The sequence below is a fragment of the Scylla paramamosain genome, chromosome 4, assembly GCF_035594125.1.
Source record: "Scylla paramamosain isolate STU-SP2022 chromosome 4, ASM3559412v1, whole genome shotgun sequence".
In the NCBI taxonomy this organism is placed as follows: Eukaryota; Metazoa; Arthropoda; class Malacostraca; order Decapoda; family Portunidae; genus Scylla; species Scylla paramamosain.
The window spans coordinates 25,054,527-25,068,269 of record NC_087154.1 but is presented as its reverse complement, the minus strand read 5'-3'; the positions used below and the strand labels follow the sequence as shown (position 1 = coordinate 25,068,269).

The window sequence follows — 13,743 nt, the reverse complement described above, 5'->3', positions numbered from 1 at the left end:
ATAAAAGCAAAGTTTTAGGATCAAAATAACTTTTTATATATTTTGTTTACATGTAAATAATTGAAAAATTATGGTTTGGGGGCTAGGACAAGAAAAATATGAAATTTTGTTACATAGTGTTGTCCTTACAGCTTGTTACGTAACTTGTTTTGTGAATATATAAGTATTTTGATGTCACAAGCAAATAATATTTTGTTTATTGTAATATATGGGTGATGTGGTTCTAATAATATATATATATATATATATATATATATATATATATATATATATATATATATATATATATATATATATATATATATATATATATATATATATATATATATATATATATATATATATAGAGAGAGAGAGAGAGAGAGAGAGAGAGAGAGAGAGAGAGAGAGAGAGAGAGAGAGAGAGAGAGAGAGAGAGAGAGAGAGAGAGAGAGAGAGAGAGAGAGAGAGAGTCTGAAACACGCAGTCAAATTTTATCCAATTCATCAGTTTCTGAGAGAGTTATTTCTGAAAAACGATTTAACACGGCCCCTGAAACGTATATTAGTTATTCCACTAGTTCGGCGGTCGGATGTTCAAAAGTTGACCAAAGTAATGACACGGGCTGAACCCGTGGTTTGGTACCAGGTGGGACAAACCACTGTCTCGGTGGGAGCTGCGTGTGACCAAGGACTCAGTATAGAACATAAGAAATAAGGGAAGCTGCAAGAAGCGACCAGGCTTACACGTGGCAGTCCCTGTATGGAACACTCCTACCTATTTCCATCTGTTATCCCCATCCATAAACTTGTCTAATCTTCTCTTAAAGCTCTCTAGTGTCCTAGCACTAACTACATGATTACTGAGTCCGTTCCACTCATCTACCACTCTATTTGAGAACCAATTTTTTCCTATCTCCTTCCTAAACCTAAATTTTTCAAGCTTGAACCCGTTATTTCTTGTTCTACCCTGGTTGCTGATCCTAAGAATTTTGCTTACATCTCCCTTGTTATAACCCTTATACCACTTAAAGACTTCTATCAGGTCCCCTCTTAACCTACGTCTCTCTAGAGAATGTAAATTTAACCGCTTCAACCTCGCTTCGTAAGGAATACCCCTCATCCCCTGCATCCTTTTAGTCATTCTCGTCTGTACTGATTCTAATAGACCTATATCTTTCCTGTAATGTGGGGACCAGAACTGCACAGCGTAGTCTATATGAGGTCTGACCAGCGCCAAGTATAACTTTAATATTACTTCCGGCCTTCTACTTTTAACACTCCTAAAAATGAATCCTAGTACCCTATTTGCCTTGTTTCTGGCTTCTATGCATTGTTTCCCTAGACGGAGTTCAGAGCTAACTATAACTCCTAAATCTTTCTCGTACCCTGTACCTACCAGAGTTTGGGTGTTTAATGTGTACCTATTGTGTGGGTTTCCTCTACCTACGCTAAGCACTTTGCATTTATTGATATTAAATTGCATTTGCCATCTATCTGTCCATTCATTCATTCTATCTAAGTCTGTCTGCAAGGCGATGGCATCCGCTTCTGACCTAATTAATCTACCTATCTTTGTGTCATCCGCAAATTTACTAACATCGCTACTAATTCCACTATCCAAGTCATTGATATATATTAGAAATAATAATGGCCCTAATACTGATCCCTGTGGCACCCCACTAATGACATGACCCCACTCGGATTTCGAGCCGTTTATTAGCACTCTCTGTCGCCTGTTACCAAGCCATGACCCTATCCAACCTAACACCTTCCCGTCTATCCCGTGCGCCCTAACCTTTCTCAGGAGCCTTTGATGGGGCACCTTGTCGAATGCTTTACTAAAGTCCAGATATAAGATATCATAACTATCACCATTATCTACTGCCTCGTACACCTTACTGTAAAAACTTAACAAGTTTGTCAGGCAAGACTTCCCCTTCGTGAAGCCATGCTGTGACTGATTTATTAAGTTATGTTTGTCTAAATGTTCCCTAATGTTCCTGGCTATTATTGACTCTAACATTTTACCTACAACTGAAGTTAAGCTGACAGGTCTATAATTAGACGCTAAAGTTTTATCCCCTTTCTTAAAGATGGGTACTACATTAGCCTGTCTCCACATTTCTGGTACCTCACCCGACTCCAGTGATTTCCTAAAGACAGAAACTAACGGCTCACTAATAATCTTTTTACATTCCTTCAGTACTCTGGGATATATTTCATCAGGTCCTGGTGACTTGAACTTTTTTAGCCTATCTATCTCCTGCTCCACTATCTCCCTAGTTATGGAAATATCCGTCAGCTTCTCATACTCATCTGCTCTAAACACCTGTTCACTATCTGGCATATCCTGCATGTTTTCCTGAGTGAAGACAGTTAAAAAATAATCATTCAGAAGTTTACTAATCTCCTCCCCAGAACTAACCAGCTCCCCATCTGCTGCCTTTAATGGACCTACAGTATCCTTATTTTTCGTCCTGTATACCTGATAAAATCCCTTGGGGTCCGTCTTCGCCTGGCTGGCTACCTTTAATTCATAATTGTCCTTAGCTTTTCTCGTTAACTTCCTGACTGTTCTAACTAATTCATTATACTGTGTCCTTAAAACTTCCTCACCTGCCCTTAATCTCTTATATATACTTCTCTTACGCCCTATATAATGCTTTAACCTAGCAGTCATCCATTTAGGGTCATTTTTTTGTGATCTTATTGTTTTATACGGGATATTTGCTAATTGACCTGTATGGACTTTATCTACGAAATATTTATACAATTCATCTACATTTACTTCACCTAGTATTAACTATACAGAGTGTACTATGGTCTGGCCATTCTGAATTGAACGTTTAGGCATTGTCCTTTCCGGGGATTCCCCGGCCTGTGGCTCTGCCAAACCTTGTACTGGGCAATCATCAGATTAGAGCCTGTTTCGCTAATAACCTTGCTCTCCACACACCGCCCATCCCCCCCTCCCTCTCTCTCTGCATATACAATCTACATTTCATGCAAATTTATTTCTATCTAAGATCTATACTTGCCTATGAATCATTAGAATTTGAGAAAAATTTCCCTGTCAGTCAAGCAAAGCTGCCCCCTCCCCCCTCTTTTTCTCTCCATTGTGAATTTCGTTTAAATGTGATAGGTTCCCTTTTAGATATGATACTTCCCTTAAACTTTTATTTTTTAGTTACGACTATTTTCCACATCACCATCGAGGTAAAAGTCAAAGGCACGTTGGTGGCTTTCGCTGTTCGGGCAACAGCTCTTGAGGGATCAAGTAATGACCTCCTATTAGCCTCTTCTTCCCCCCCCCCAAAAAAAAAAAAAATACTTACTGAGTAAGTAAGCCCTTTTTCCTAGGCTGTGGAGGTGACGAGAGAGAAAGAGCGGGAGAGGTAGCTTCCATCCTGGTTGGAGGGGCTAGAGGAAGTGACCATGGATTAACACGGTCAGTCTGACCGTGTTAATGAAGTGAAATGCCAGCAGGTCGCAGGTCTACCTCCGAGGCCTGGGTGGACGCGACTGGGATGGCTCAGGTCACGCCCCGGGCTGGCGTCCGGGGAACAAAAGTGTGAGGGTAGATCTCACTTCTGCGTGGTGATAGGCAGGGCAGCCGGAGGCTGGCTGGCGTCAGGTCACAGGGGAAAAGCGGGCCGCGCCGTAGAATGTGAGCGGCAAGGCTGTAGGCGTGTGTCCTCACACCAGCACATGCTCGGCCACCCATCTAGGCATGCCCCCACGCCAACAAAACAAGTTTATTTATTTATTTATATTTTTTTTATGTAGGAGGGACACCGGCAAAGGGCAACAAAAATCTAATAAAAAAATGCCCACTGAGATGTCGGTCCGGAATAGGGTCCAAAGTGGTGGTCAAAAATTGAAGGATAAGTGTCTTGAAACCTCCCTCTTGAAGGAGTTCAAGTCATAGGAAGGTGGAAATACAGAAGCAGGAAGGGAATTCCAAAGTTTACCAGAGAAGAGAATGAATGATTGGAAATACTGTTTAACTCTTGCATTTATCTTTTATTATATCCATACCATCATTGTTCAATGTTTATCATTAAGCACTTCAGGTGCCTCATTTACATTTGCATAATTTAGGTTGTCTTTTCTTCACCAAAAGTGGGAAAATGTATTGAACACGAAAAAAAAAATAAAAATGTCATGCCCTTCATAACCATAAAAGTATGAATTTTCTTCTTGATTTTTTTTCTGTAATCTCTCTCTCTCTCTCTCTCTCTCTCTCTCTCTCTCTCTCTCTCTCTCTCTCTCTCTCTCTCTCGTGATACTTTTTACATTGCTGCCAGGCGTAAAAAGATTGTCTTAAGTCTGATGAATATTTCGTAACATTAAGTAACATTCTAAGGAAAATTGTTTAACAAGCGTATAAATGTTTTTTTTTTTTATATATATATATACTTTATCAGTGGGTAGTTTTTAACGTTTTCGGTGAATTTGTGGATACTTTTTCCACTGAGAACAGTGAAGGTGAAGCACAGTTGCTGTTGTACTATAAGGAAATAAACGTGAGGAGGGTGTCAGCAACAATGGACACCGGTGGAAGTGACTCCTACGGTAGGTTTTCTTTTTAACGAATCGAAGAGAGAATGAATACATGTTAAAATATTGCAAATAGGGTACAAAAGCTGAAGGAAACTGAATACTGTTACTACCTACCAAGGCATTTCGCACATGCGTGTGTAACCATAATAGTTTGTTGAACAGCATCTCTCTCTCTCTCTCTCTCTCTCTCTCTCTCTCTCTCTCTCTCTCTCTCTCTCTCTCAAGATTCTCAAGATGTTGACATGCTTCAAAATAAAGGACAGGAATCAAAGACAGCAAGGCGTTCTCGTCTCCTAAAACAGGTGAGTTTTTGTATGTCATTTTTTTATTTATTATTACAAGCGAGTGTATTATCATAATTCTTATTCTATGTGTGTGTGTGTGTGTGTGTGTGTGCTATCCATTTCTTTAACTTTTATGATATATATTTCATTTAATGAAGTTGCAACGTTTCACCTTCTTAAGGCGGTTTCACACTAGGCAACTAACGTAATTTCTGGGACCCGAGACACGATATATATATATATATATATATATATATATATATATATATATATATATATATATATATATATATATATATATATATATATATATATATTTTTTTTTTTTTTTTTTTTTTTTTTTTTCATGTACGAGGGTCACTGGCCAAGACAACAAAAATTCAATAAAAAAAAAAAAAGCCCACTGAGATGCCAGTCGCAGAAAAGGATCCAAAGCAATAGTAAAAAATTGAAGTATAGGTGTCTTGAAACCTCCCTCTTGAAGGAATTCAAGTCATAGGAAGGAGGAAATACAGAAGCAGGCAGGGAATTCCAGAGTTTACCAGAGAAAGGGATGAATGATTGAGAGTACTGGTTAACTCTTGCATTAGAGAGGTGGACAGAATAGGGGTGAGAGAAAAAAGAAAGTCTTGTGCAGCGAGGCCGCGGGAGGAAGGGAGGCATGCAGTTAGAAAGATCAGAAGAGCTGTTAGCATGAAAATAGCGGTAGAAGACAGCTAGAGATGCAACATTGCGGCGATGAGAGAGGGGGGGGGGGGGTGAGAAAAACTGGCGGAGACGTCTCAGAACACCTAACTTCATAGAAGCTGTTTTAGCTAGGGATGAGATGTGAAGTTTCCAGTTCAGATTATAAGTAAAGGACAAACCGAGGATGTTCAGTGTAGAAGAGTTGTCATTGAAGAAGAGTGTCATTGAAGAAGAGGGGATAGTTGTCTGGAAGGTTGTGTCGAGTTGATAGATGGAGGAATTGAGTTTTTGACCCATTCTACAATACCAAGTTTACTCTACTCCAATCAGAAATTTTAGAAAGATCAGAAATCAGGCATTCTGTGGCTTCCCTGCGTGATATGTTTACTTCCTGAAGGGTTGCACGTCTATGAAAAGCCGTGGAAAAGTGCAGGGTGGTATCATCAGCGTAGGAGTGGATAGGACAAGAAGTTTCGTTTAGAAGGTCATTGATGAATAATAAGAAGAGAGTGGGTGAAAGGACAGTACCCTGAGGAACACCACTGTTAATAGATTTAGGAGAACAGTGACCGTCTACCACAGCAGCATTAACAGAACGGTCAGAAAGGAAACTTGAGATAAAGTTACAGAGAGAAGGATAGATGCCATAGGAGGGCAGTTTGGAAATCAAAGATTTGTGCCAAACTCTATTAAAAGCTTTTGATATATCCAAGGCAACAGCAAAAGTTTCACCAAAATCTCTAAAAAGAGGATGAACAAGACTCAGTAAGGAAAGTCAGAAGCTCACCAGTAGAGCGGCCTTGACAGAACCCATACTGGCGATCAGATAGAAAGTTGTAAAGTGATAGATGTTTAAGAATCTTCCTGTTGAGGATAGATTCAAAAACTTTAGATAGGCAGGGAATTAAAGCAATAGGACGGTAGTTTGAGGGATTAGAACGATCACCCTTTTTAAGAACAGGCTGAATGTAAGTAAACTTCCAGCAAGAAGGAAAGGTAGATGTTAACAGACAGAGCTGGAAAAGTTTGACTAGGCAAGGTACAAGCACGGAGGCGCAGTTATGGAGAACAATAGGAGGAACCCTATCAGGTCCATAAACCTCCCGAGGATTTAGGTCAGCGAGGGCATGGAAAACAACATTGCAAAGAATCTTAATAGGTAGAATGAAGTAGTCAGAGGGTGGAGGGGAGGGAGGAACAAGCCCTGAATCGTCCAAGGTAGAGTTTTTAGCAAAGGTTTGAGCGAAGAGTTCAGCTTTAGAGATAGATGTGATAGCAGTGGTGCCATCTGGTTGAAATAGAGGAGGGAAAAAAGAAGCAAAGTTATTAGAAATATTTTTGGCTAGATGCCAGAAGTCACAAGGCGAGTTAGATCTTGAAAGATTTTGACACTTTCTATTAATGAAGGAGGTTTTAGTTAGTTGGAGAACAGACTTAGCATGGTTCCTGGCAGAAATATAAAGTGCATGAGATTCTGGGGATGGAAAGCTGAAGTACCTTTTGTGGGCCACCTCTGTATCATGTATAGCACGAGAACAAGCTGTGTTAAAGCAAGGTTTGGAAGATTTAGGTCGAGAAAAAGAGTGAGGAATGTACGCCTCCATGCCAGACACTATCGCCTCTGTAATGAGCTCAGCACACAAAGACGGGTCTCTGACATGGAAGCAGTAGTCATTCCAAGAAAAATCAGCAGAATACCTCCTCAGGTCCCCCAACTAGCAGAGGCAAAACGCCAGAGGCACCTTCGCTTAGGGGGGATCCTGAGGAGGGACTGGAGCGATAGGAAAAGATACAGATATGAGATTGTGATCGGAGGAGCCCAACGGAGAAGAGAGGGTGACAGCATAAGCAAGAGGATTAGAGATTAGGAAAAGGTCAAGAATGTTGGGCATATCTCGAAGACGGTGAGGAATGCGAGTAGGGTGTTGCACCAGTTGCTCTAGGTCGTGGAGGATAATAAAGTTGAAGGCTAGCTCACCAGGATGGTCAGTGAACGGAGAGGAAAGCCAAAGCTGATGATGAATATTGAAGTCTCTAAGAATGGAGAACTCTGCAAAAGGGAAGAGTCAGAATGTGTTCCACTTTAGAGGTTAAGTAATCAAAGAATTTCGTATAGTCAGAGGAGTTAGGTGAGAGGTATACAGCACAAATAAATTTAGATTGAAAATGATTCTGTAGTCGTAGCCAGATGGTGAAAAAACTTGGAAGATTCAAGAGCGTGGGCACGAGAGCAAGTTAAGTCGTTGCGCACATAAACGCAACATCCAGATTTGGATTAAAAATGAGGATAGAGAAAGTAGGAGGGAACAGAAAAGGGGCTACTGTCAGTTGCCTCAGACACCTGAGTTTCAGTGATGAAAAGAAGATGAGGTTTAGAAGGGAAGAGGTGGTGTTCTTCAGATTAAAAATTAGATCTTAGACCGCGAATGTTGCAGAAGTTAATGAAGAAAAAATTGAGGGGGGTGTCAAGACACTTAGGGTCGTTGTCAGAAGGGCAGTCCGACCTGGGGACATTTGTGGTCCCCTCTCCAGATGGGGACCCCGAGGCTGGTGTAGGAGTTGCCATGATAATTTTGAATTTTCGAGTGAAGGGTGTATGTGTTATTAGGTGCTTGTAGTTTTGTGTGGAGAAGAGAGTTATCTATAGAGGGTAGGCTGTGACTGTCCCCCTTGTGTTGTGAGGCACAAAGGGAAACGTTCAGTGAGGTCACAGCTGGGTTTAATGATAAGTTCACAGCACCCCCTGATCCAGTGCTTTAGATCTCACTTGGAATAATTATCGTTTCGGCAGGTGTCTACTGCCTCTTCCTGTGTGTGTGTGTGTATATATATATATATATATATATATATATATATATATATATATATATATATATATATATATATATATATATATATATATATATATATATAATTTATATATGTATGTATATCCATCACTCTCTCTCTCTCTCTCTCTCTCTCTCTCTCTCTCTCTCTCTCTCTCTCTCTCTCTCCCTCCCCTTTCCTCCCTCCCCCTTCCCTACCCTCTTCCCCCTTCCTCTCCCTTGTCCCTTATCTCTGACAGATAAGGGGAGGGGAGGCGACATGGAGGGAGGTTTGAGACGAGACGAGAGAGGAAGGGAAAGGAAAGAAAAAAAAAAAAATAGGAGGAAAGGACATAATCAGGGAAGGAGAGTACTTGGGGTAAGGAAGTGGAGGAGGGGTGAAGGAGGAGGATGGGAGGACGGGGAGAAAATAGAAAGAATAAAATAAGCAACAAGGATGAGGAGTGAGTGAAGAATTAGGGCGAGACAGTAAGTGTTGAGAAATAAGTATTCTCTTTTCCTATCCGCTACTCTTTTTCATTTTTCTTCCATCCGTTCCCTTCGCATTTATGCTCTTTTCATCCATTTTCATTCTCAATCATTCTCATTCTATTTAGCAATGCTCTCTCTCTCTCTCTCTCTCTCTCTCTCACACACACATACACACAGATGGAAGGAGGGAGGGTGGGTGGAAGGAGGGCAGGGAAGGGAGAGGGAAGGAATGGGGAGGGAAGGCGTTAAGGGGAGGAGGGCAGGGAAGGGGGAAGGAAGGAAGGAGAGAGGGGGGAGGGGGAAGGAAAGAGAGAGAGAGAGAGAGAGAGAGAGAGAGAGAGAGAGAGAGAGAGAGAGAGAGAGAGAGAGAGAGAGAGAGAGAGAGAGAGAGAGAGAGAGAACAACACACACACACACACACACACACACACACGGTTTTAGATGTGATGGTAGTAATACACAGCTGTATCATACCAGATGTAAGGACAAAACACACACTCTTTCAGGGATTTTGGAGAAACTTTTGCTGTTGCCTTGGACATATCAAAAGCTTTTGAGAGTCTGGCACAAAGCCTTGATTTCCAAACTACCCTCCTACGGCTTCTATCCCTCTCTCTATAACTTCATCTCAAGTTTCCTTTCTGACCGTTCTATTGCTGCTGTGGTAGATAGTCACTGTTCTTCAAAGTTTATTAACAATGGTGTTCCTCAGGGTTCTGTCCTGTCACCCACTCTCTTCCTGTTATTCATCAATTATCGTCTATGTCAAACTTCTTGTCCTATCCATTCCTTCGCTGATGATACCACCCTGCACTCTTCCACGTCTTTTAATACACGTCCAACCCTTCAGGAAGTAAACTGTTTACGCAGGGAAGCCACAGAACGCCTGACTTCGGATCTCTCTAAAATTTTTGATAGGGGCAGAAGAAACTTAGTCATGCTCAATGCCTCAAAAACTCAGTTCCCCTATCTATCAACTCGACACAATCTTCCACATATCTATCTTCTCTTCTTCAGTGACATTCAACTGTCCCCCTCTTCTGCACTGAACATCCTCGATCTGTCCTTCACTTAATATCTAAACTGGAAATTTCACATCTCATCTCTAGCCAAAACAGCTTCTATGAAGTTAGGTGTTCTTTGTTGTCCCTGGCAGTTTTTCTCACCCTCCTCCCTCCTTAGCTGCTAACTCTGTACAGGGGCTTTAGTTGTCTCTGTATGGAGTTTGCTTTACGTGCATAGGGTAGGGAGGGGGCAGATTCCATTAATACCGCCTTTTAGACAGGGTGGTATGAAAAGCGTTTCCTTTTATCAACTCCTCTTCTCTAACTGACTGTCTTCAGCCTCTTTCTCATCGCCACAGTGTTGTACCTCTTGTTATTTTCTACCAGTATTTTTTCGCTAACTGCTCTTCCGATACTGCTAACTGCATGCCTCCCTTCCTCCTGTGGCCTCAATGCACAAGACCTTTTTCTTTCTCTTATCCTTATTCTGTCCATCTCTCTAATGCAAGAGTTAACCACTATTTTTAATCATTCATCCCTTTTTCTGGTAAATTCTGGAACTCCCTGTCTGCTTCTGTATTTTCTCCTTCGTATGGCTTGAAATCTTTCAAGAGGGAGGTTTCAAGACACTTATCCTCTGTTTTTCTGTTATTCTATCTGACATCTCTATGGGAGTTGACATTAAGTGGGCCTTTCTTTTTATGACAAATTTTTGTTGCCCTTGGCCAGTGGCCCTCATATAAACGCACACACACACACACACACACTACAGTTCTTCAATAAATTTATGATGAAACATGATAAATTTCTCCCAAAAACATTCTTGATAAATGGGGGTGCGTCTTATGCAGAGGTGCGTCTAATACGCCAACAAATATGGTGTATATATATATATATATATATATATATATATATATATATATATATATATATATATATATATATATATATATATATATATATATATATATGTGTGTGTGTGTGTGTGTGTGTGTAAAGAGAGAGAGAGAGAGAGAGAGAGAGAGAGAGAGAGAGAGAGAGAGAGAGAGAGAGAGAGAGAGAGAGAGAGAGAGAGAGAGAGAGAGAGAGAATTTCTTAATAAAGAAAATTCTTACGTGCGAAAGAAGAAAAAAATCACGAAATTACTTACAACCGAGATTGGTGTTGTACTTACTAGATTATTCATTTCCATCCACTTAGTTTCTATCTCTACGTGCAGTCATTGTTATGTAATCTCCAGCAGACTCTTAAATTTTACAGGATATCTTCCATAAGAATGTCGTTCAATCCTTTCCTATAATTGCAGCTTGGATTCGCGATCATAGCATCGCTTGGCCAATTTTCACTGGGCTCATCTCTCAACTGGCCTTCCCCAGCCCTCTCTGATCTAGCACTGAACAACCTCACATGGGTTGGCACCGAACTCGTTCTCACTCCGGCCCAAATGGAAATGACAGGTATCTGCCGCTCGGCCGGGGCTTTCTATTTCGTTACATACAAATAAAAAATAGAAAATGAATAAATAACAAGAATAATAAGATGAAAAACTATAAACGTATCAATCAATTTATCTATATCAACCTATCTATCTATCTATCTATCTTTATTTATATTTATATAAAATAGGGTTCAATGTAATGTTTACAAACTAAAAGCAAATATATCCATATCTCTGTACTAAGGAAAGAATCGATATGTTGAATGAAGAGGCAGCATAACTTGATTTTTACAGAATGGCGCGTTATAGGCACAACATTAAAATTTCAGGTTTGATTTGTTGGCATTCCTGAGTTGAAGCGCTAAAGGGTGGCAGATGGGGAGGTCAGCTCAGCCACGTACAATTATTACCTTAATACTTTACGTACATGAATATTACAGTGGCCGTTTAGTCTCATTATGCTCGTAACACTATAATCTAAGGATGAAAATGTCTTTCAAGAATTATTATCTTATACTGAAAAAAAATAACATAGAAATGGCAGTTAGTAAATGACCATAATGTCAACACACACATGCCCGTAAAGGTGATGTGCCCCGAGAAACTTGCGACGACTGTAAATTCATTAGAGACCAACTGTTTACATCATAGGCAAGTAGGTTACTGCTCTGGGATCCCCTAGAAAGTTTTTGTGATAATTTTTTTTTAAATGACTGAGCTGCTTCGTAGATCTAGATCCTCTTTACAGGCAGCCTGAATGCAGTGGGATGCCTCCTTGGGTCATGGACTAGTGGAGCGATGGTTACACGGCTGGGGCGGCGAAGGTGTTTGCAAATTGTAGTGGTTCCTTTTCTAATAGGGTTCGTGGCCCTCGCTCTTGCTCCCAACTCCCATGTCCTGCTTGTTGCCAGGTATTTTTATTCGTAACTTTCATGTATTGTGTAACATGACTGTGTTCTAAAAGGCACAAAGGCAGTACAGCTTTCCTCCATAGTAATTCAATATATTAAGATAAGCCTTACTAAGGTTCCATCTAACAGATTGCTGCCGGGATTTGGAGGCGGATTCTCTAATGTGGCAGCATCTGTCTACATAGCGGAAATCGTGGATACAAAGGTGCGAGGTGTCATGGGCATCTTTCCCAGTCTGGCCTTAATGTTTGGGGGTCTCTTCACCGTGTGTGTTGGGGCCATAGTTCGCTGGTATCACATGACCATGGTATGTGCAATTTCTCCTTGTATTTTACTGATCGGCACCTTCTTTTTACCCGATTCTCCATCATTCTTGGTGGTACGCGGCAGAAAACTTGAAGCAGTGACAGTATTGAGAAAGCTACGAGGCCTTCATGCTAATGTGCGATCGGAAATAGAAATAATAGAAATGAAGAATTCTTCCCATGTGGATGGCTGGCAGAAACTTCTGAACTGGTACATTGGTAAACGTGTCGCCATTGTGATAATGACTTTCGCTTTCCAGAATTTCTGTGGTAACTATTTATTTACTGTTCAAACGGCCCGTGTCCTAAGGAAGACCGGGGCTTCCATGGACGAGGACAGCGGCACCATCATTGTGACAGCAGCAAGGATCATTGGGATGCTGGTGTCAATATGTTTCGTAGATCGGATGGGCCGACGAGCAGTTTTGATTGCATCGCATGCCATCTCCTCAGTCTTCTTGATAATCCTCGGGGTATATGTTTACCTGGTTGCTGAGGCGCCACCTGAAGACACCACTTTTTCCAAGTAAATTTATCCATATACGTATTCTTTCTAAGCTTAATTTTAGTGATATCGTAAGCCTCATCAAATCATATGTACAGTTAGTTTACTGACAAGACTTAGATACAATAATTATGATCAGAATACACTCAAATACATATTTGTCCAACCTAAATTCAGTAACTAAAACTCGAGGGCTCAAATGACATGTTTTAACATACATAATAAATAAAACAAATCATATACAAAAATAAAGAAACTTAATCCTGTTTTAACCCAAAACGGAACAGATATTAGTATTACCACTATAACTAATTATCTTAATAAATATCAAGTACATCGTATGTAATGTCACATAAATTACTCATGTGATTATTTCCTATTAAAAGAAATATTAGTATTATTAGTCTCAAATATGAAAATCATAATAAATACCAAGTACATCATATATAAAGTCACATAGTTCTCTTATATAATTATTTCCTTGGAAAAGTTAATTTATATCATTGAAGGTTAACATCGGTTGCCTATTACGACTGTCTGCTGACAATGGACAGTCAATCAGTACATGTCTCTTCGTCTTTACCTGCACACCATCACACTGACATACGTGCTTTTCGCGGGGTTTACGACTCCATCTCCCAACCTCCACTCGAAGGTTGTGAGATGAGGCGGAGTCCTGTGACTGCTTCACATTTATAGTCCGGTATGAAGCCTTTTGTTGTGTATATTGGGTGTATTTTCATTTTAAAGTTCCTATGTGTTGTGTA

At 40.4% G+C, this 13,743-nt stretch overlaps 2 protein-coding genes across 10 annotated transcripts in view; one reads left to right on the top strand and one right to left on the bottom strand.

Annotated features, from left to right (window-relative positions):
• The window catches only part of LOC135099908 (facilitated trehalose transporter Tret1-like), a 75,569-nt gene that overhangs the window by 32,301 nt on the left and 29,525 nt on the right, over positions 1-13,743 (bottom strand). The window lies entirely within an intron of this gene.
• LOC135099905 (facilitated trehalose transporter Tret1-2 homolog) overlaps positions 4,424-13,743 on the top strand; it is a 12,959-nt gene continuing 3,639 nt past the window's right edge. The window contains exons 1-5 of one of the 3 annotated variants that reach the window (XM_064002579.1): positions 4,424-4,555; positions 4,769-4,845; positions 11,124-11,274; positions 12,004-12,166; positions 12,296-12,997. In XM_064002579.1, the coding sequence (XP_063858649.1) occupies positions 4,528-4,555; positions 4,769-4,845; positions 11,124-11,274; positions 12,004-12,166; positions 12,296-12,997 (1,121 nt within the window). In that variant the 5' untranslated portion in view covers positions 4,424-4,527. The remainder of the gene's footprint in view (positions 4,556-4,768; positions 4,846-11,123; positions 11,275-12,003; positions 12,167-12,295; positions 12,998-13,743) is intronic. The other 2 variants (XM_064002580.1, XR_010268431.1) reach the window with 2 other exon arrangements.